At 43.3% G+C, this 17,729-nt stretch overlaps 2 protein-coding genes across 3 annotated transcripts in view; both read left to right on the top strand.

The window, feature by feature from the left end:
- Nucleotides 1–42: 42 nt before the first annotated feature.
- LOC139109330 (transketolase-like protein 2) lies at nt 43–5,797 on the top strand. 2 transcript variants are annotated; one of them, XM_070668305.1, is made up of 8 exons: nt 43–293; nt 2,987–3,132; nt 3,283–3,472; nt 3,586–3,820; nt 3,890–4,033; nt 4,140–4,313; nt 4,392–4,607; nt 4,695–5,797. In XM_070668305.1, the coding sequence occupies exons 1-8, from the start codon at nt 187–189 to the stop codon at nt 5,364–5,366; spliced, it is 1,884 nt and encodes a 627-aa protein (XP_070524406.1). In that variant the 5' UTR covers nt 43–186; the 3' UTR covers nt 5,367–5,797. The 2 variants fall into 2 exon arrangements, with proteins under 2 accessions (XP_070524406.1, XP_070524407.1); XM_070668306.1 differs by lacking the exon at nt 43–293 and adding an exon at nt 2,322–2,507.
- A 1,567-nt stretch (nt 5,798–7,364) lies between these two features.
- Nucleotides 7,365–17,729, top strand: part of LOC139109328 (serine-rich adhesin for platelets) — a 59,405-nt gene continuing 49,040 nt past the window's right edge. The window contains exon 1 of the mRNA XM_070668302.1: nt 7,365–8,573. Within this exon, the coding sequence (XP_070524403.1) occupies nt 8,460–8,573 (114 nt within the window). The 5' untranslated portion in view covers nt 7,365–8,459. The remainder of the gene's footprint in view (nt 8,574–17,729) is intronic.

Raw genomic sequence — 17,729 nt, 5'->3', positions numbered from 1 at the left:
CAACCGCTGTAACGGCCGAAGGCGCGCGTCAAGCCAGGTGTGCGGGAACCGGGAACGCATTTCCCACCACCGCCTCTCGTAAAAAGACCCCCACATCCTTGGTATCACCGCCGATAGCGCCGTCTGCGCCGTTCTTCGGAGTTTATCCGAGTCTTGAATAAGCAGGCACGTCGTGCGGAACGAATCATGGCGAACTACCATAAGCCGGAGCTCAAGACCATCCAGGAGCTGCGGGATATCGCCAACAAGCTTAGGATTCACGCGGTGGAGGCCACGCAAGCCAGTAAATCCGGGTAAGCGACTCAGCGTCTCTCTTTCTCTTGCGAACGGGTGCTGACGAACGGCACTTGCCGTCCGGTAGCGGCTCATGGCCGGCGCGGTAGCGGGACGTGAGTAGGAGAACGCCGGCCGAATCGGGTGACGATGATAAGCGAAAAAGCACGTGCCGCGTGGGGTGAAATCGCGCGATAATGATGCAACCTCGGCTTCGGAAACTTCCCGCGTGGTCGCCTATCAATTGCGGTGACCATCTCTTATTTGCATTTCAAATACATCTGAAAAAAAAAGAAACGAGTGTTCGAAAGAATTTGAGGAGGGAAGACGTAGATAAAAAAATCGTATGCCTGATTTGCGTGAATAGCAGACCTGACGAATTTAATAATGAGCTGAAAACTGTATAGTTTAGTCCTAACGTAGCTAATTAATGCGAGTAATTAACACAAATTGAATTTCGCGAGAGCTACACAAGTGGCGAGCACGAAACGTCTATTCAGCACTTTGTAAGCAAAATAACATTTCAATTCATAATTAGCATGACATTTTTTGTGCATGATTCACTTTTTTTTAATTAAAAAAAGAAAAATATATATATACAATTATTTTTTTATGTGGAAAAGTCCTAAGTTTGAAAGGTATTTATTAATTATGTATAATGCAAACTTGTACATATTTCATTGTACTTTTTGTAAAACGTTACATGTTCTAGATCTAGACTGTCCAGATGATGAATTATGATGATCATAATCTTCTTTTATCATCAATAAGAAATGTAATGGATATAAACTACAAACTATGTTTCTGGAATATGCATATCGATTGCTTTCTTTTTACAAGACAAAGTCGACACAGGTAACACACAGGGTTAACAACAACTTCATGGAGAAATTGAACTTGATATAAGTACAGTAAAAGAGTTAATAAAATACATACGTGTAACACATTAGCAATTTTATTGAATAATTGGAAATAAAAAGGTATTACTTGGCCACCAACACGTTCCAACTTTCCTTTCTAAAGTTCAAGTACATTTGTTGAGTTAAAATGGAATTATACACAGAGAATGCACGTTGAAAGTGTCGACTTTGTATCCCGAAAGGAAAGCAGCTTTGATCCATGCTTAAGATGCAAGGAAAAATTAGAATGGAGACCAAACGTATGTTATGTATTATTTTCCAACTTGGCAATTTGTGCGTGTGTGATTATGATCTTTGTACTCGACATTGCATTAAATAGATAGAAATTAATTATATTAAATAGAAATTGTAAAATTTGCTCGAATCATTTTCAACTTTTATCGCGTCGTTGATATGCCTTGTGATCTAATTTAAGAAAATGCTCATTAATTCTTCCGTCGTTCTCACGCTCCATGACCTCCATTTCCAACATTTTTACACTTCTGTTCGCGTAAAGAAAAAACAGTTTATTATATTACCAATTAAACTGGTACTTTATAATTAAAAAAGTAAGAGAGCCTTGTACGTTTATAATATTATTTATTTATTATATTATATTGATTGATACATGTTTAACGATACATTTAATGGTATAACATTGTTCATAATGGATAAAATATCGATTTGAGTAATGTCCTGTCGCGTCGTATGTCGTATTGTATCTTTCAACTTATACGAGGACAGCTGTAAAAAGTAGGTAAGAAGTGAAGGAATCATGCGCTAGCACTCCTCGAGGTCACTCTAAGAAAACGTGATGGTAGCATTGTGAATTAGTCTTTCTAATGCATGATTTATGAACGATATTGATAAAAACAATTGTGAGCTTTGGTGCAAGATGTAAAGTATTTACTAAGGCGATATTAATTAAATAGATAAAAATTGGCACGTGCTCACCTGATAGATAAAGTTATCAGGGAGCTGAAACAACGGGTTTTAGCGTGGAAGATTTAACGTAGATGGTTTTTGGAATATTCAAGTATCATGCGTTATCTTTCGAGACACCCTATGTATTCGAGACGTTCTGTATATCGTCATCGTAACAAATTGAAGAGGTAGGGAGGTAACCGCGCTCTCGGTCAACTCGACTCGTTACCAAAGCTCCCATCGTCCGGCAGTCGCGATCGAACGCTTGTTGTCGCCGACGGTCTCCAAGAACGTTCAAGGTGTAAGCTCGGTTTTCACAATGGTACGAAATACGAACATGGAAAAGCTTCAAGATCTCGCGCACAAACTGCGTATCGAGTGCGTGCAAGCGACTGAATCATCCAAAAGCGGGTATGATGAAAGATCATAAATTATAATTTAGCTCGTTTAGAAATATCAGGCTTTTCCTCGCCAGATAAATTATTATTTTTTTTTATCTTTAAATCATGATAAATAAGTTGGATATAACGCTTATATAAAATTATATATACATATATAGCAGATAATGATAAAAGGTAGATTTTTATAACATATTTTGTAATGTACATATGCCATATTCATGAATATCGCATTTGGCTCTATGACCCTCACGAGAAGAGGAATCAATGATAAGAAACATTTTGACTGATAGACCGGCGATATTCTGACCTTGCCACGGCAGTGAGAATAATTTAACAAAAATAGATATCGTTCGATTACGTGAACAGAATTATCGCTGATGTAATACAGTATTTTAAAAAAATTACAACTTGTAAAATATTTTAATGCCTTCAATTAAATTAATCGGGATTATTTAACTCTGTATTAATTTGTATTTCTTTTTGTTTCAGACATCCGACATCATGTTCGTCCATGGCAGAAATTATGTCTGTCCTTTTTTTTCATACAATGCGTTACAAAGTGTCAGCACCGCGTGATCCTAACAGTGATAGATTCATCCTTAGTAAAGGACATGCGGCTCCAATTCTTTACGCAGGTAAATTTACTAAGAAATTTATGTACTTAATATAATTAATTGATTAATGAAATATCGTCAATTATGTATTTATATACATTTTAGTGTAATAAATTCAATACTAATTATTCTACGATATGCTTTACATTATTATTAATTTTTTTTATGTAGCATGGGCAGAAGCAGGCTTATTCCCATCTAGCGAGTTGCTGAATTTAAGAAAATTTGATAGTGATTTGGAAGGACATCCTACTCCGAGGCTTAATTTTGTAGACGTAGGAACTGGTTCGTTAGGACAAGGTTTATCAGTTGCTGCAGGCATGGCTTATGTTGGAAAAAATTACGATAAAGCCAGTTATCGGTATGTTATTTAATAAATTAAATAGTCTTACATTTATTAAACTATTTAAATTTGTTTCAATGTTAAAATTTACTTTTTTTTTTCTTAATTTCTCGATAACATTTTTCTTTTAGTGTGTACTGTTTGATTGGTGACGGAGAAGCGGCTGAAGGTTCCATCTGGGAAGCTCTTCATTTCTCGTCTTATTATAAATTAGACAATCTCTGTGCTATTTTTGACATCAATCGTCTTGGACAAAGCGAACCGACTTCTTTGCAACATAATATGGAAGTTTATCGTAAAAGATTAGAGGCCTTCGGTTTTAACGCTTTAGTTGTAGACGGTCACGATGTGGAAGAATTGGCAAAGGTATAATTATTATATTAAATAACATAATTTTTTAAGGAAATATGTGCTTACAAAACTATGTTATTCTAGGCTTTTCATGAAGCACAAAATACAAAAGGACGTCCCACTGCCATTTTAGCTAAGACTTTTAAGGGAAAATATTTTCCGGAAATCGAAGATTTGGAAAACTGGCACGGCAAGCCTCTGGGTAACAAGGCGAACGATGTTATTCAGGTATATAATATTAACATTAATACACTAAAACAGCGTACAAATAATACATCAAGGACTTAATGTGACAATTTTAATTTTTGTAATATGTTTTTTTTTGAACTTGCAGCATTTGAATGGACTTCTGAAAAATCCTGGGCCTCTTGGACTGCACCCACAAAAGCCACTCGTAGATGATGCTCCCGTTGTAGATATCAGCAACATTGCATTAGCTTCCCCTCCAAATTACAAACTGGGTGAACAAGTAGCAACTAGATTGGCTTATGGCACAGCCCTTGCAAAGGTTCATATATTTTTAATACTTTTAATATTAACTTGAGGAAATATATTTTTTTTTAATGCAATTTTAATTTTATTTTAGCTGGCAAAGAATAATCCACGTGTCATAGCTTTGGATGGTGATACGAAAAACTCCACTTACGCTGAGAAAATAAAAACCGTTGATCCATCAAGATTTATTGAAGGATTTATTGCAGAGCAAAATGTTGTGGGTGTTGCCATTGGCGCCGCTTGTAGAGACCGTACTGTCGCGTTCGTGTCCGCTTTCGCGACATTTTTCACTCGTGCCTTTGATCAGGTGAGACAAAAATTAAATTTATGAAAATTAACATGCGACAATAACGAAATGGTAAATATATAATTATATTATTATTCTTTATTACAGATTCGCATGGGTGCGATATCTCAAACAAACGTAAATTTCGTCGGTTCACATTGTGGTGTGTCCATCGGCGAAGACGGACCATCGCAAATGGGATTAGAAGACATTGCGATGTTCCGCACGATTCCGGGTTCGACCATTTTTTACCCAAGCGACGCTGTGTCAACGGAGCGCGCTGTCGAACTGGCAGCTAACACTAAGGGCGTATGTTTCATCCGTACTTCTCGCCCGGCTACAGCTACTTTGTACAAGAACGACGAACCGTTGGCTGTCGGTAAAGCTAAAGTAGTTAGATCTTCTGCTAAGGATCAGGTGCTTGTGATCGGTGCCGGTGTAACACTACATGAGGCAATTAAGGCAGCGGAGGAATTAACCAAGGCTGGAGTTAACATTCGTATCATCGATCCGTTTACGGTCAAGCCTATTGACGCACAAACTATTATAAAGAACGCCAAAGAAGTTGGTGGCAGGATCGTCACCGTTGAAGATCATTACGTACAAGGAGGTTTGGGAGAAGCGGTCCAATCTGCAGTCGCTTTGGAAAGAAATATAATAGTAAAGAAATTGGCGGTGCCGGAAGTACCGCGTTCTGGTCCACCGGCGGTGTTGCTCGACAATTACGGCATCAGTGCTCGTAACATTGTTGCAGCGGTGCAAGATATTGTAAAATATTAACAGTTTTTCAGCTGCCAGTCGTTTCAATCAACGAAAAGTTTACAAACTATATTCTATTTTTTCGAAGCACAAGTCTTTATAAAATACACATGGATGCAACATTCCATCTTTTTTGAAACGTTTATATATGATAGAGTGACGGTCGGAACTCATTTAATTTCGATGGAGTTAAATTTTTGCTGTTAATTTGCAGCATCAAAATTTGAATCTATCGAAAGTGAACAAGTTTCGCTTTAAAATGCCTAATATTAATATTGAGTGTACATAATATAATCAGCAAAAGAATTTCTTTCGAACCAAGTGATTATTATACAGTCTGTCGACCAGAAGAAAAGATATCTTTATATATATATATACCAATTTATATGAGAAAACAAATTTGTAGAACAAATTTGTATATATAAATTTGTATTACACTCGAAAGCACTCTATACTTTCGCAATGTCTTTCTTAAATGTTACTGCGCTATCAAATCCAACTCCTACCATTTATAAAAATATTCCAGAAATAGAAAACTCCATTAGAGTTCCCATTTATATACATATATAACAAAATTAAAAATGTTACATTTAATGTACGTAAGAAATCCTAGTTTAACAAATTTCTTTTTTTATTTTGCTTTAAGAAAAATTCTGTATAATTTAACATTGATTACTCTTCGACATATTTTTATATGATTGTACATATAATTATGTAATTACCGACGACGTGGTCGGTCATAGTTATCTAACGCGGTCAAGTGTGGCGCCACGGTACCTTTTCGTACGCGCGGAATGATGATCGGTTCCGTGTTCCTTTAGTCGAAGTTGACCACTGTCGGATTGTCATGGCTGTCAGGGCAATTCGAGTTCGCATGCGCCGCTTGTACGTGCAACTTCGTTTCTTTTCTGCGAAATTCAGCCGTTACCGTGAACGCGACGCATCGTATTATTGTAGACGCGATAAAGACGGCAAGTTCCTCCACTTTTTTATTTCATTAATCGTGTCCGCGATGCAAAAGTCATTCAACGTGGATGGCATGCGTGGAACAATTGAGGCAGCTTTCTTTTCGAGGAACACTGTCGACGTTGCTATGTTTTATAACGATGCACGTGTCGACTGTGTTCCTCAAAAGGAAATCGGCCTTACCAGTAAAAGCCTGAAAGAGAGACTTTTCGCATAATATGCGGGAACGAGCGTATTAACATTTTTTAATTTTTGCTTTACAGATGAAGATCGCACCGTTACCTTAAAAAAAGCGACCAATCGCGACCGGGAGTGCGGGCGTTCGTGTTGAGTCATATCGCGCTGAAAGTCGCGGGCCGCTTTCGCGACGCGAATCAAAATCTGCGGCTCCGATTGGATAAAATCATATCTCTCGCTGCGATAGGTACTTCGAACGCCAGCCAAAACGAGCACTCGAGCAGTATGAATTTGTCTAGCCCCAGGCACAGAGCAGGTTATTCCGAGCTTCTGGTAAGATTCTCTATCAGGTAATCGCACGTCTATCTTTATTTTTTTTTTAAATAGATAAAGATAGATCCACGTTCACCCGATAAGTAGATTTATCAGGAAGTTTGACCGACCGGCCTTAAAGATCCTATTCGGCCGACCTGTCGCAGCTGCGCGAGTACACGCATAAGGAAGTTACTTGGCCCATTAACAAATTCATAAAACGAGGCAATGAATTATCTTATGCATATTCTCGTGCACCCACACAAGTTCGTCCGGATGGATCCCAGGTAGTTTCTTGGTCCGCCACGGTGAGTGCTCGGCGCAGGGGTCTCGGTCGCGCATGCGTGCCTGTGTTCCGCGATTCGCGGATCGCCGCTGTGTCTCCCCGAAAAAGATGGCCGCCACGAAAGCGTACGGTGGTGATGTTGACGTTGTCGTTCGCACCGAGGTCGCGTCACGTCCTCGCGAAGCGTGAAGATAACCGTGCGTGCGTCCGCGTGCGTCCGCGTGGGCCGTGTGGGCCGTGCCGTGCCGTGCCGTGGCGTCGAGCAACGTCGCGGACGACGAACCGCGGACGACGAGGGGGCGAGCGAGAGCGAGCGTGCGAAGGTGGTGGCCCGTCGTTCCGTCGCGAGTGCCGTGTGAACTCGGCGCGAATCGCCCAGGCCGTTCTTCTCCCTCGCGGTCCTGTCGACGTTGTGCGACAACCGGGCGGCCCGCCGAGGAACGTCGCGGCAGAGCGAGACCGCGAGCCCGAGAGGGAGAGAGCGCGAGCGACAAAGGACAAGAGAGACGGACTGTGCGCGCTGGTGAGAAAGAGAGGCGACGAGTGTTCCGAAACTCGCATACGTGCCCGTCGCGAGTGAGAACGTAGCCCGGAAACCGTCGGGCGCACGTTTCCGCGAGCGAAGGAAGAACGCGAGATACGAGTATTTTGCGTCGCGAAGAATCGCTGTATTCGCCGGGAGGAGCCATTGAGAGGAAGAAGCGCGAGGAATTGGCAGGGAATCGCCGGGCGCGTGGAGGAGATCCGGCGAGGAAGAAACACCGCGGGCGAAAGAGACGGAAGATCGACGGTGGAACGAAGAGGGAAAGAAGAAGCGGAATAGCGAGATCGTCGGCGGTTGCGGGTGGCGCGTGCTTTTCTCGCGAGTGAAACAAATGCGTGCGCGAGCTGCGAGGCCGCCAATCGTGTGCGTCGTCGCCGTCGCGCCGAGCAGCCGTCGCCGTCGTCGTCGCAGCCGCTCGCCTTCGCCCGCGACCCGAGCCTCCGTGTCCACCGAGGGACGGCCATATTAATCCGCCGTTGTAGCCGTCGCTGCCGTCGGAGTATCGCGCTTCCTAGTGTACCGCCCGTAATCTCGACGACTCGACCGGCGGGTGTTTCTCTCCCCCGCGGCTCCCCCCGCTCGAGGCGCCGTGCGTGCGTGTGCCTGCGTGTGCCTAGTGTGTGCGTAAGTGTGCGTGTCGCGAATCACCCGACGACGATCTCGCCCCGGGAGGCCGCACGCCTCCCTTTACCTGCCGCCCTTCTGCCACACAACCACCGTCGCCGGATGACGGCGCGCGTACGTGGTGCGTGGCGCGGCACGGTACCTGCGTGCACGACGACGAGGAGGACGAGCGGCATAGTCGACGAGGTGCGTCCCGTGCCGCCTGATGTCTACGCATCGTCTTCGTCGCGCGGAGACAGCACAGCGGCTCGTCACCCCCGTGTCTACCCCTACCTCCGGCAGCAATACCACCCTTCCTAGGCCCTATGGTAGCCACACGGTGAGTAACACCCAGCAATTCTATCTAGCACCCGCGACGCTCGCGCTACCGCCGCCGGCGGCGCCGATGCCGCGCCGTCGCCGTCGGCATCCGGGTAGCGCGGGCGTCCCTCACGACGTAACCTCTCCTCCTTCATGCGCGATAACCCATGTACCGCGCGAGAGGCTGTGCCGCCGGACTGCGCGCGCGAAACGTTCCTCCGTATCCGCGGCGCCCGCGCCGATCACCGTGAGTCTCCAGGATTTAAACAGCCATCCCGTGCGCGTCCGCCGGCGAACAGCGTGCATTAGGACTATCGGCCCTGTAGGGCGCACCGATACGCGGCCTACCTTTTTCCTTCGCGCCCGTCTACGCGCGGCGGCGCCTGCTGGTGTTGATACGCGCTCGCACGTGACGCGATCTTTTGGTATTTATAGGCTGAGTTCTCACACGTGTGCCGATAAGATAATTCGGGACCTCGAAAACGTCCGAGACGCCGGGCTTCTTTAAAAATACTTTTCTTCAAACCGGCGCCGTTTGCCGGACACCAAGATGTTTCGCGGCGTGCGTAATTTGAAATAAGATCTAGAGCAATATCGATTGAAGATGATGGAGTAGGCTCAAAACTTCCCCTTGAATTTCTCCTTGTTTTTTGTCTTTTTTTTTCTTGTTTCGTCGCTCCAGTCGCGTCTGCAATTTTACGGCAAACCTCAAACTCGTAGAGGAATTTTTATTTCTCTATTAAATTTTGTTTTTCTTTTTTACTTTTAATTATTTAAAATATTTGAATCGAGTAAAATTATTCTTGGCCGGATATTAAAATTATCCTGATGAGACGTACATTTTTTAATTGGACATCCCTTCGATGAATTTACGATACACGTGTAATAAATAAAATATCATGTTAAGTCGGGATAAATACCGTAAGTCGATATCGCGCGATACATTTTGTAACGTACGTCGTATTATCAGTTGTTCTCATGTTCGCCTACGCGTGTCTCTTTTTTTCTTTTTTTTTTTTGCGGACGCATAGGAGAGATTGCCTGACGATTAATCATTCTCCTTCCGACGCCCCTCGGTCTCTTTAATACCGCGTGCGTCCCACTGCACCATTTGCCCTTTTACTTTAATTCACGGTGACGAGGGTACGGCTCTCCCTCTTACCCCCGCCGTTTTCAACTTCGTAAAATGTATTCCGCGCGCCTGCGTAAACTCGGCAATTAAACGTAATAATTATCGTCGCAATACACACGTCGGTATAACTATCAGGTATTTTATTTTATTTTATTTTATTTTATTTTATTTTTTTGATGTGAAAAACATTTGCTGGCAAAATACGCGTCCTCTTTAAAGTACTGCTGAGTCTTTGTACCGAATTATCCTCCCTCGCTCGATACAATTTTATTTAAACCGCTGTCCTTTTTAATGCGAATTATTTCGTTTAAACAATAAAAAAATAAAAGGAGGAGGAAAAAGACGATATACGTGTACAAGGCAACGAAGAAGACTTTTTTATTTTCGCGAGTACAGCATTAACTATTTCCACGGCGCGGCGTGCATTTTAATCCCGGGCCATGGCCACCCCGGCAATTAGGAAGAATTACACGGGAAACTGGCGTCCCACTGTAAATACCTGCGTTGTTTCAACGCGACGCGGAGGGAGGAAAGAGGCAGGAAAAAAAAAACGGGGGAGGAGGGCGAGAGCACGGTAGCAGAAGTAAAACCGCATGGCATTAATTTATTGAAACGTGATGTGATTGATTCCATTATTGTCGCCAGTCATCACGACGCACAATTGTTCCAGTAAATAAATGCGCGAGGCGATTATGTTTTTTCCGCGGTGGAGGGGGAGGGGAAGGATGAGCGTAATGAATGGCGCATTCATGTGTTTGGAAGCGAGAAAAAAAAAAAAGAGCGCAGCATCGTGCGATCGTAGGACGAGCGGGTGGACAATTTTAAATCCGATTCGCAGAACGGAGGTAGGAATTTCGCCTTTTCTCTACTTTTTTTTATTTTTTACGTAAAAGGATAAACTAGTGCAGCGTGGGTATAAAATATAAATAGCACGTACACATGTGCAGCGCGGCGGTGCTTCCGTGTGAGCGCGAAGTTGCGAAGGTTTCTCCCTCGGTGCCCGGGGTAGCTCCCAGTTAGACCGGCTTCCTTTTTCTGAATCAGCAATTCAATTAAGCGCCATCGAAATTTAAAAGATTCGCGATCCGAGGTATCGCATTATTGCGCTATCAATTGAAATGAACTGATAAATTAATCATACGGCAGTCATATTTATGACTAAAACATGAGCGATGTATTAAAACGAAACCGCGCGGGCCGAGCGATCTCGCCGCTTCGAGGCAATATAATATTCGGCCTGAGAGTAATTATTGGCATCGGAGATTAAGCGGCATTAATGGGAACGGCGGCGGTGAAGCCGCGCATTGTTTCTGTATCCCTAATTACGTCATACGACCTGCATCGGGGTCGTGTACCGCAGCCGAGACGCTTTCCGGAGTGCGGGAATGTCTCTCTCCATCGGGAATGCCATTCTGTTGCGTTCTATAAAAACTATATTACACGTGTCACCCATTACGGATATCAAATTACTTTGAAAAGTGGTTTTACGCGATAGTTGCAAGAATATCAATTGTTTAAATATTTAAAATCCCGTAGTTTTATTTTAAAAAAATTATTTGTAACATTACAAGACTTTTTTTATCCGCACAATTAATACTGAAATTCTTGCAGCTATTATTTTTGTGAATTTACTTTTTTTCTTTTACTCTGTGATTTTACATCTGTTGTTAGAGTAGGTTATGTTTTTGTAGAGCGTATAACGCGACAATCGCCGTATTACCGGAACACGGTTAGTTACTTCGTTCGTTTTGTACCTTTTATTTGCCTCTTTGTTCGGGCGGGTTTCAAAAATACACGTCCCTTGAAACGCGAAGTACAACAAAGCCGGCCGCGAGTCGGAAAAACGCACTGAACTAAATTTCTCGAATTTCGAGGTCGAGAAGCCTCGAAAATAAAAAGGGTACCTCGTAGGAAGTGGATTCTGTAGAGCCGTGCTCGATTGTCGATGAAAAATGGATATGGCTCTTAGCCGTTGTAAAAAGCTTGGAATAGATTTTTGATAGAGGTTTACAAGTGCGTTTACGGAGGCAATCGAACGGGGAACGGTAGTGATTCGATTCGCGATTCGGCTCCGTGTCGCGCGCTTCGTGTAAGTTAAAATAGCTTATGCAATTGAGCGAAAACAACATCGGGGATTATGCAGATCGGCCGGTGGACTGTTATTTGAATTTATCGGAGACCTGCGAAGGGCTAAATATAACTGCGTCGTCGATATTTTATTACGGCACCGGTTGTTTTTACGGGACGCGTGATCTCGCGCTTACAGGCAGCATCACCGGCCGGTAATCGAAGAGAATTGATGGATAAATCCGGCCGCGCGGGCTCACCGGCTTCGCCTTATCTTATCGCTTTAATCTTGCCGCCCAATAATAGCGTTATTCAACGGCGACGTGCAGTTGCACCAATAACCTCCGCGCGCTTTTTAACGAAATTCGAGCTCGCGGGGCCAACGCCGCGTAACGTCGCGCCCGCTCCGCGGTGTTTAAAGTTTAAGTTTAAAGTTGGACCGCTAAAGACCGAAGTTGGCTTTAATTAATTCCGAACCCCGAGCCTCGTTTTGTCTCCAAACAGAGTACCGGGGGAAAGAAAACACGGGGACAAAATACGGCTGGGATACTCGCGTATGGAAACGTCAATTAGTGTATTTATTGTGTAACGCAGCTCGTCGAATGGCATAATTTGTTTTAACGTAACGTAATAACGCTCTGTGTGCCCGCGCATTCACGGAATATTCATCCCAATTGTCCCCCGTTGTTATCAAATGCGATTTTATGTTAATTTCAACATCTGCCAAATAATAATCGTGCATTATACAACAATAACATTATAGCGGCCGGGCATAATATTTCCATACGATATTTCCATAACGTTCTAATGCGGACTTTCCACGGAGTACCGATAAAGCGCGCGCAGCGGCGGCCAACTATTTCGCGCTGCGATCTTTATAATGTAATAATTTTGCAACGCTACGTTGCGTAACGCTTCGAACGTGACGCGTAAGCTCCGTGAGGGCCGGTTGCGAAATACCCCCGAAAAGTATTCCCCTCCGCAATTAAAACCGCTATCTCCCGCGTGTGCGATCCACGACGGAGGGCGTTTTACCATTCGCGCCGTTGCAGGTGGATAGAAAAGCCATTTTACGGTTCGCGTTTTATTAACTCGAACGTTATAAAGTGCCGACGACACTTTATACCGTCGTCGCGTTCAAATCCGAATACGTTTTTCTCTCCTTTTTTTTATGAAATGGTTGTACGAGTTAAAAGAATTCTCATGTCATGTTTTTTTTTTTTTAGAATTTATATGATAAGCTGTCGGTGTTTAGTCATGTTAATTATGATTTTTTTTAACCGGTTGCCGCGGATGAATGAGCGAATGCCGAGGTCTTTATCAGATTTCCCGATGCAGCTGGGATTTTTATTTCATCTCCGTGAAACTAATTCCCGACGTGAACGAGTTTCGCGAATTTTCTTTTAAGCCAATTATAGTACTATAATATTTTCTCGGCGGAAATAATATAAGTTGATTTTCGTCGCTTGTTGCCGCTGAGTTATGAATCGAGCGGCTCCGGGACCTTTGACTGGAAAATTTAATGCTTGTTTATTAGACGACGAGCGTGCGCGCGTTCAACGATTATGTAACGCGTCTTGCTGGCTCATCATGTTAGTCATAGGTTTACACAAAAACCGTTAATGGCCTTCCCTGCTCCGTCGAATGCACGTAACGTGTTAAAATAGTACTTTATCACTTTCCATTAGAAAAGTTATTAACCCGAGACTAGCGGCGGTGATTTTTCATGACGCGAACGAGCAGCGTAATTGATCACCTCGGGATTCAAATTCGCTTTGCACCTCTTGAAAAGCTTCGATCATCGTGCTTCTCTTAATTAACGCTATTATTTTAAAATAATATATATACATATTTTTTTTAAATTTTATTTTTGTTACGTAATATACAATTCTAATTGTTTACCAAAGCGGAGATTAATTTTTCGCTTTCGGCGAATATATTGTAAAAATATATCGCGGGTGATCTTTTATTCAGTTTCGCCCGCGGCTTTATTTCAGAACGACGTCCCAATTTGCGGCAAAAATAATTCCCGTTTTTTACCATCTTTTCCTCATTCTCGAGCCAATCGCAGTCGCGCTCGTATTTCGAACGTCACTCGGAATATACATGTAACCTTGGGTAAGGCGACGTGAGGGGGTGGGACAACGCGCGTATTACGGCGAAATATGTATATATTTCTTTTTTTTTTTCCGCGAGAAACTAAATTACACATTTGGCGATTAAACAGCTGCGCGCATTCGGCACTTTGTTTATTCTTCCTCAGCTTCGTCGCACGCTAATTCCTCATGGTTCGCGTGCCTGGGCGCTTCTTCGTTTGTGCCCCTCGAGAATCTTCGCGATAAGTTGCCTCTCTGTTGCCTAGTAACACAATGCGGCGTATGGTTTCCACCTATGTCGCCGGGAATGTGCCCGCGTTAAAGTGCACCCGAGATGAAATGCATTCCGCAGCAGTTTAACTGTTCGCAGTATAATTGGCTTGTTAAGGGGAGAAACACGGAGACGGGTAAGAGACACGCGGATAATTTTCATTTGCGCGGAGCATCGCGTTACGTCGAGTAGGTACAAACGACGAGCGCGCGGCATTTCTATTATTTATTTCATTAATCCGCGGGAAGTCCTTCGTTTCCAATCGCTCGTGCGCCGCACTTTCGCCAGCAAGAACCTAATTAAAATTAGATTTAAAGTGGCGCCGCGCGTTTCTCGCAATTTTAGGTCGTTCATATTTGTGTATCATTGCGAGAAGGAAGGAAATATAATTCTTTCGCTTCGTTTTACCGCCGTAAAAGTCTCCTTCGTGAATACTTGCGGAGATGCGAATATTTGTTCGACTCGGTTGCGAACCACTGTCTACAAAGGGATGTTTCTTGAGCGCGTTTCTTAGCAATAGCACGCGATTAATTACACAAGGCGTTCCCTCACATACGGTCGTGTACCGGCTTCGTAAATACGGTTCTTGTTAAAGGCCGGTCGTGTGCGTGCTCCACACACCCACCCGCGGGCGTACGTGTGCATACGTCCGCCAAAGACGAGGAACGAAGAAAGGGGGAGAGAAACGAGCGAGAAAGCAAGAAAGCAGACGGTTATCTCGGCGCGGGTGACATCAGACTCGAATCGCAGAAGCCTTTATCTCGAACCGGGATGAATTTTCGTGCCTCGAAAAAAAAAAAAATGTTTACGCGCGATTAGCGAGCGAAGAGTGCCCCGGAGGCTTGCGTCATCCTCACGCAAACTCGAAACGAATTACGAGTCGAATTTTTGTTTTCGCTCCCTCATTCTTTTTTTTTTTTCAACTGTCCGCGAAGTAATTCTCCCGCGGTGTATTTCACGCGGAGAATTCAATCTGGAAGTTAAAGCGAGCGAAAATTCTATTATAAGAAAAGTTGCATGAATATTTTTTAAGTTAAAGGCGCGGGTGGTGAATGCGAAGGGCGGGAGAGGTCGACAATAACGTTACTTCATGCAAACACACTCGCCCATTGAGACTCTCTCGCGGCTAGGAAAACGTCGATATGATAAAGGAGCTTCTGCTCGATCAATCTTCGATTTCGGTCTTCCCTCCCCCTCTCCACCCCTCCCGGGAATCTCCGACAGCCGCTGATGTACTTCGCTTCCTAAGTATGCAGTTCCACCGCGGGAGATTCATCTGCCGGAAGTTTCCGCGTATAAGTATAACGGACTTCTCGCGCGCGAAAATACCAGACGGTTTTATTATTTCTTAGATAATCCGAAAGGCGCGTACGTGGAGTAAAGTGTGATTCTTTATGCATTGTCACAATGTTTTATAACAATTAAAAATTTTGCGCGGTTCAATTTTTCTTTTTTTTATTCGGCTCGATCAGTTTTAATTGCTGCAATAACCTGTTGTGTCTGCGCGATGTTTTATTATTCTCGTTATCTGTGCCATTAACGTCGCGGAAGATAGAGGCTTGGAAGGGCGGGAGGCGAAGCTATCGCGCGAATAACTATATTCGACGGTCAATTAAAGGGGAAGAAATCGGGCGTTGGAAAATGAAATTAAAGCCCTGATTAGTAAACTATCGAGTATTGCTGCGCTAAAGAAGTTTGAGGGATAAGCTCCAAAATTACCAACGTAAAGTGAAAGGATTAATCAGGATTGCCAGGTCGTGCTTCGGAAGTTCCACTGAATTTCCCAGTTCCTGCAGGGAGCCTCTTCCCTTTCCCCCCCCCTCTCCCCTCTTTCTCCTCCCCCTTTCGCCGTAGATTTAATCAGATATGATATCGTTTTAATCTCTCACTGTTCGCAGCGGAGACCCCGCCGGTTCGGTTCTCCGGCGCGGTTTTAATTACTAAAATGTCACGCGTGTCTCAGATCGAATCCGCGGTGTATGAAGCACGTAAAATATTTGGGATTGACGTTCGTGCCCGCCGACGTTTCTCACCGGGACTCATTCTACACGGCCGATGCGTGTACGTGACATGTCTTCGGCGCAGTCAGCAAAGACGACTTCTTTATTGCAAAACGAGCCGCGGGCGGAATGCGAACGCAGACCGCAATCGTTTCCGAAAGAGTATGAAACAAAAAAATATTGTATTTTGGATTCGTGAAAAACGCGTAAAACGCGGTGCGTTACTCTTTATATTTTTTAAACGTTTCATCCACCCAATCGGACGTAATGCGATTTTATTTTCATATAGATATACCCCCTTTCTCCATTAAATTATTTACGTTTTGCTACATCCAAATAAAATTCCAGCCCGGGCAAATTGAAACGAAATGCCGCATTTTAACCCTGAATTACTATATTCGCCCCGAAGTGCATTTTTCGCGCTTGATGAAAAGAGATAGACCTTAAATCGCGCTTTACTTTATCCCCCGTTCTTTTATCCGCGCATTTCAGTGCAACTTTATTTTTTTGGGTTTTATTTTTGTTTTAGTGCGCGGCGTTATTTTTGATTTCTCTCAATGTATTTAATTATTTGACAAAATTATTAAGAGATCGAGTAACAGTCCGGGTAACGAATATTTTGCGCCGCGTGTCCAAACATCAGATTTATTTTAATTCTAATTAACGCTGCCAATAATCATCGCTATTTGAAGTTTTGTATAATTTGCGCGAAATTGAAACGTTGCCTGTACAAAGGCGTATTTCCGATCCGTATAAATAATTGTGCACGTTGAAAATGTTCTGCATTAATAAACGCGCGGGCGATCAAGTTTTCGATATAAAATTACACGGCGATCGGTGAAATTGGTCGAAAGTCCAGGGCTTTGTTCGCGTAAACAAAATGTTTCCGCCGTTTCCCGGTGGCGAGCCTGCGAAATCATAAATTCTTCGAGGAAGACAGGGTGAGACCTGATCGGCAACGCGGGCCGGTAATTGCATTTTTACCAGTCTCGGGAATCTCTCTCCTTCCCCTCGCAGCATCCGCGCGCGATACACGCTACACACGCGCACAAACACACCCACACACGCGGGGAATCTGCGAGACATAGCCATTCTTTTATTACTTCAATAAGAAGTACGAAGAGCGAAGCGAAGCGCAGTTCGTTCGATTCCAATATTCGATAATTTCGTATAATTAAAAAAGATTAATGCCGTTGCAGAGTGTATTTTACGATAGAACGATACAGTTAACATTCGCTAGCGATATAAATTTTTATTTGTGAGCGAAACTCGCCGTAAGGCGCTTTCTTTTAAACTTGTGTGTATTTTTCTTTTTCTTTTTTTTTTTCTTTTTTTTTATTAATTGCTATTGATTTATCTTTAATCTTCACATCCGATAAATCGAGAAATACATTTCTTTGAAAATAGACAGCTAAATATCACTGCGCGCGCTATTTTATTAATTGAAATTCCATTAGCACAAAAAGACTTTTTTTTTAAAATATTATTTGCAACGTGATTGTTTTCGAACATATTTTGACGCATATTTTGTTGTTCAAAAATAAAAATCACCAGTGCAATTTAATTACGGAAACGCATCAGCATTTGTTAGCGAAATAGACAGAGATAT

The sequence above is a fragment of the Cardiocondyla obscurior genome, linkage group LG17 (genome assembly GCF_019399895.1).
Source record: "Cardiocondyla obscurior isolate alpha-2009 linkage group LG17, Cobs3.1, whole genome shotgun sequence".
Classification (NCBI taxonomy): Eukaryota; Metazoa; Arthropoda; class Insecta; order Hymenoptera; family Formicidae; genus Cardiocondyla; species Cardiocondyla obscurior.
Note: the sequence above shows the minus strand (reverse complement) of the source record. Positions and strands in the feature narration are given on the sequence as shown.

Excerpts from the sequence above, each read along its gene's own strand:
- LOC139109330 (XM_070668305.1), top strand. The coding sequence starts at position 187 with ATGGCGAACTACCATAAGCCGGAGCTCAAGACCATCCAGGAGCTGCGG. Across the intron at positions 3,133-3,282 it reads GGCTCCAATTCTTTACGCAG|CATGGGCAGAAGCAGGCTTA; the intron begins GTAAATTTACTA and ends TTTTTTATGTAG. Across the intron at positions 4,314-4,391 it reads ATGGCACAGCCCTTGCAAAG|CTGGCAAAGAATAATCCACG; the intron begins GTTCATATATTT and ends ATTTTATTTTAG.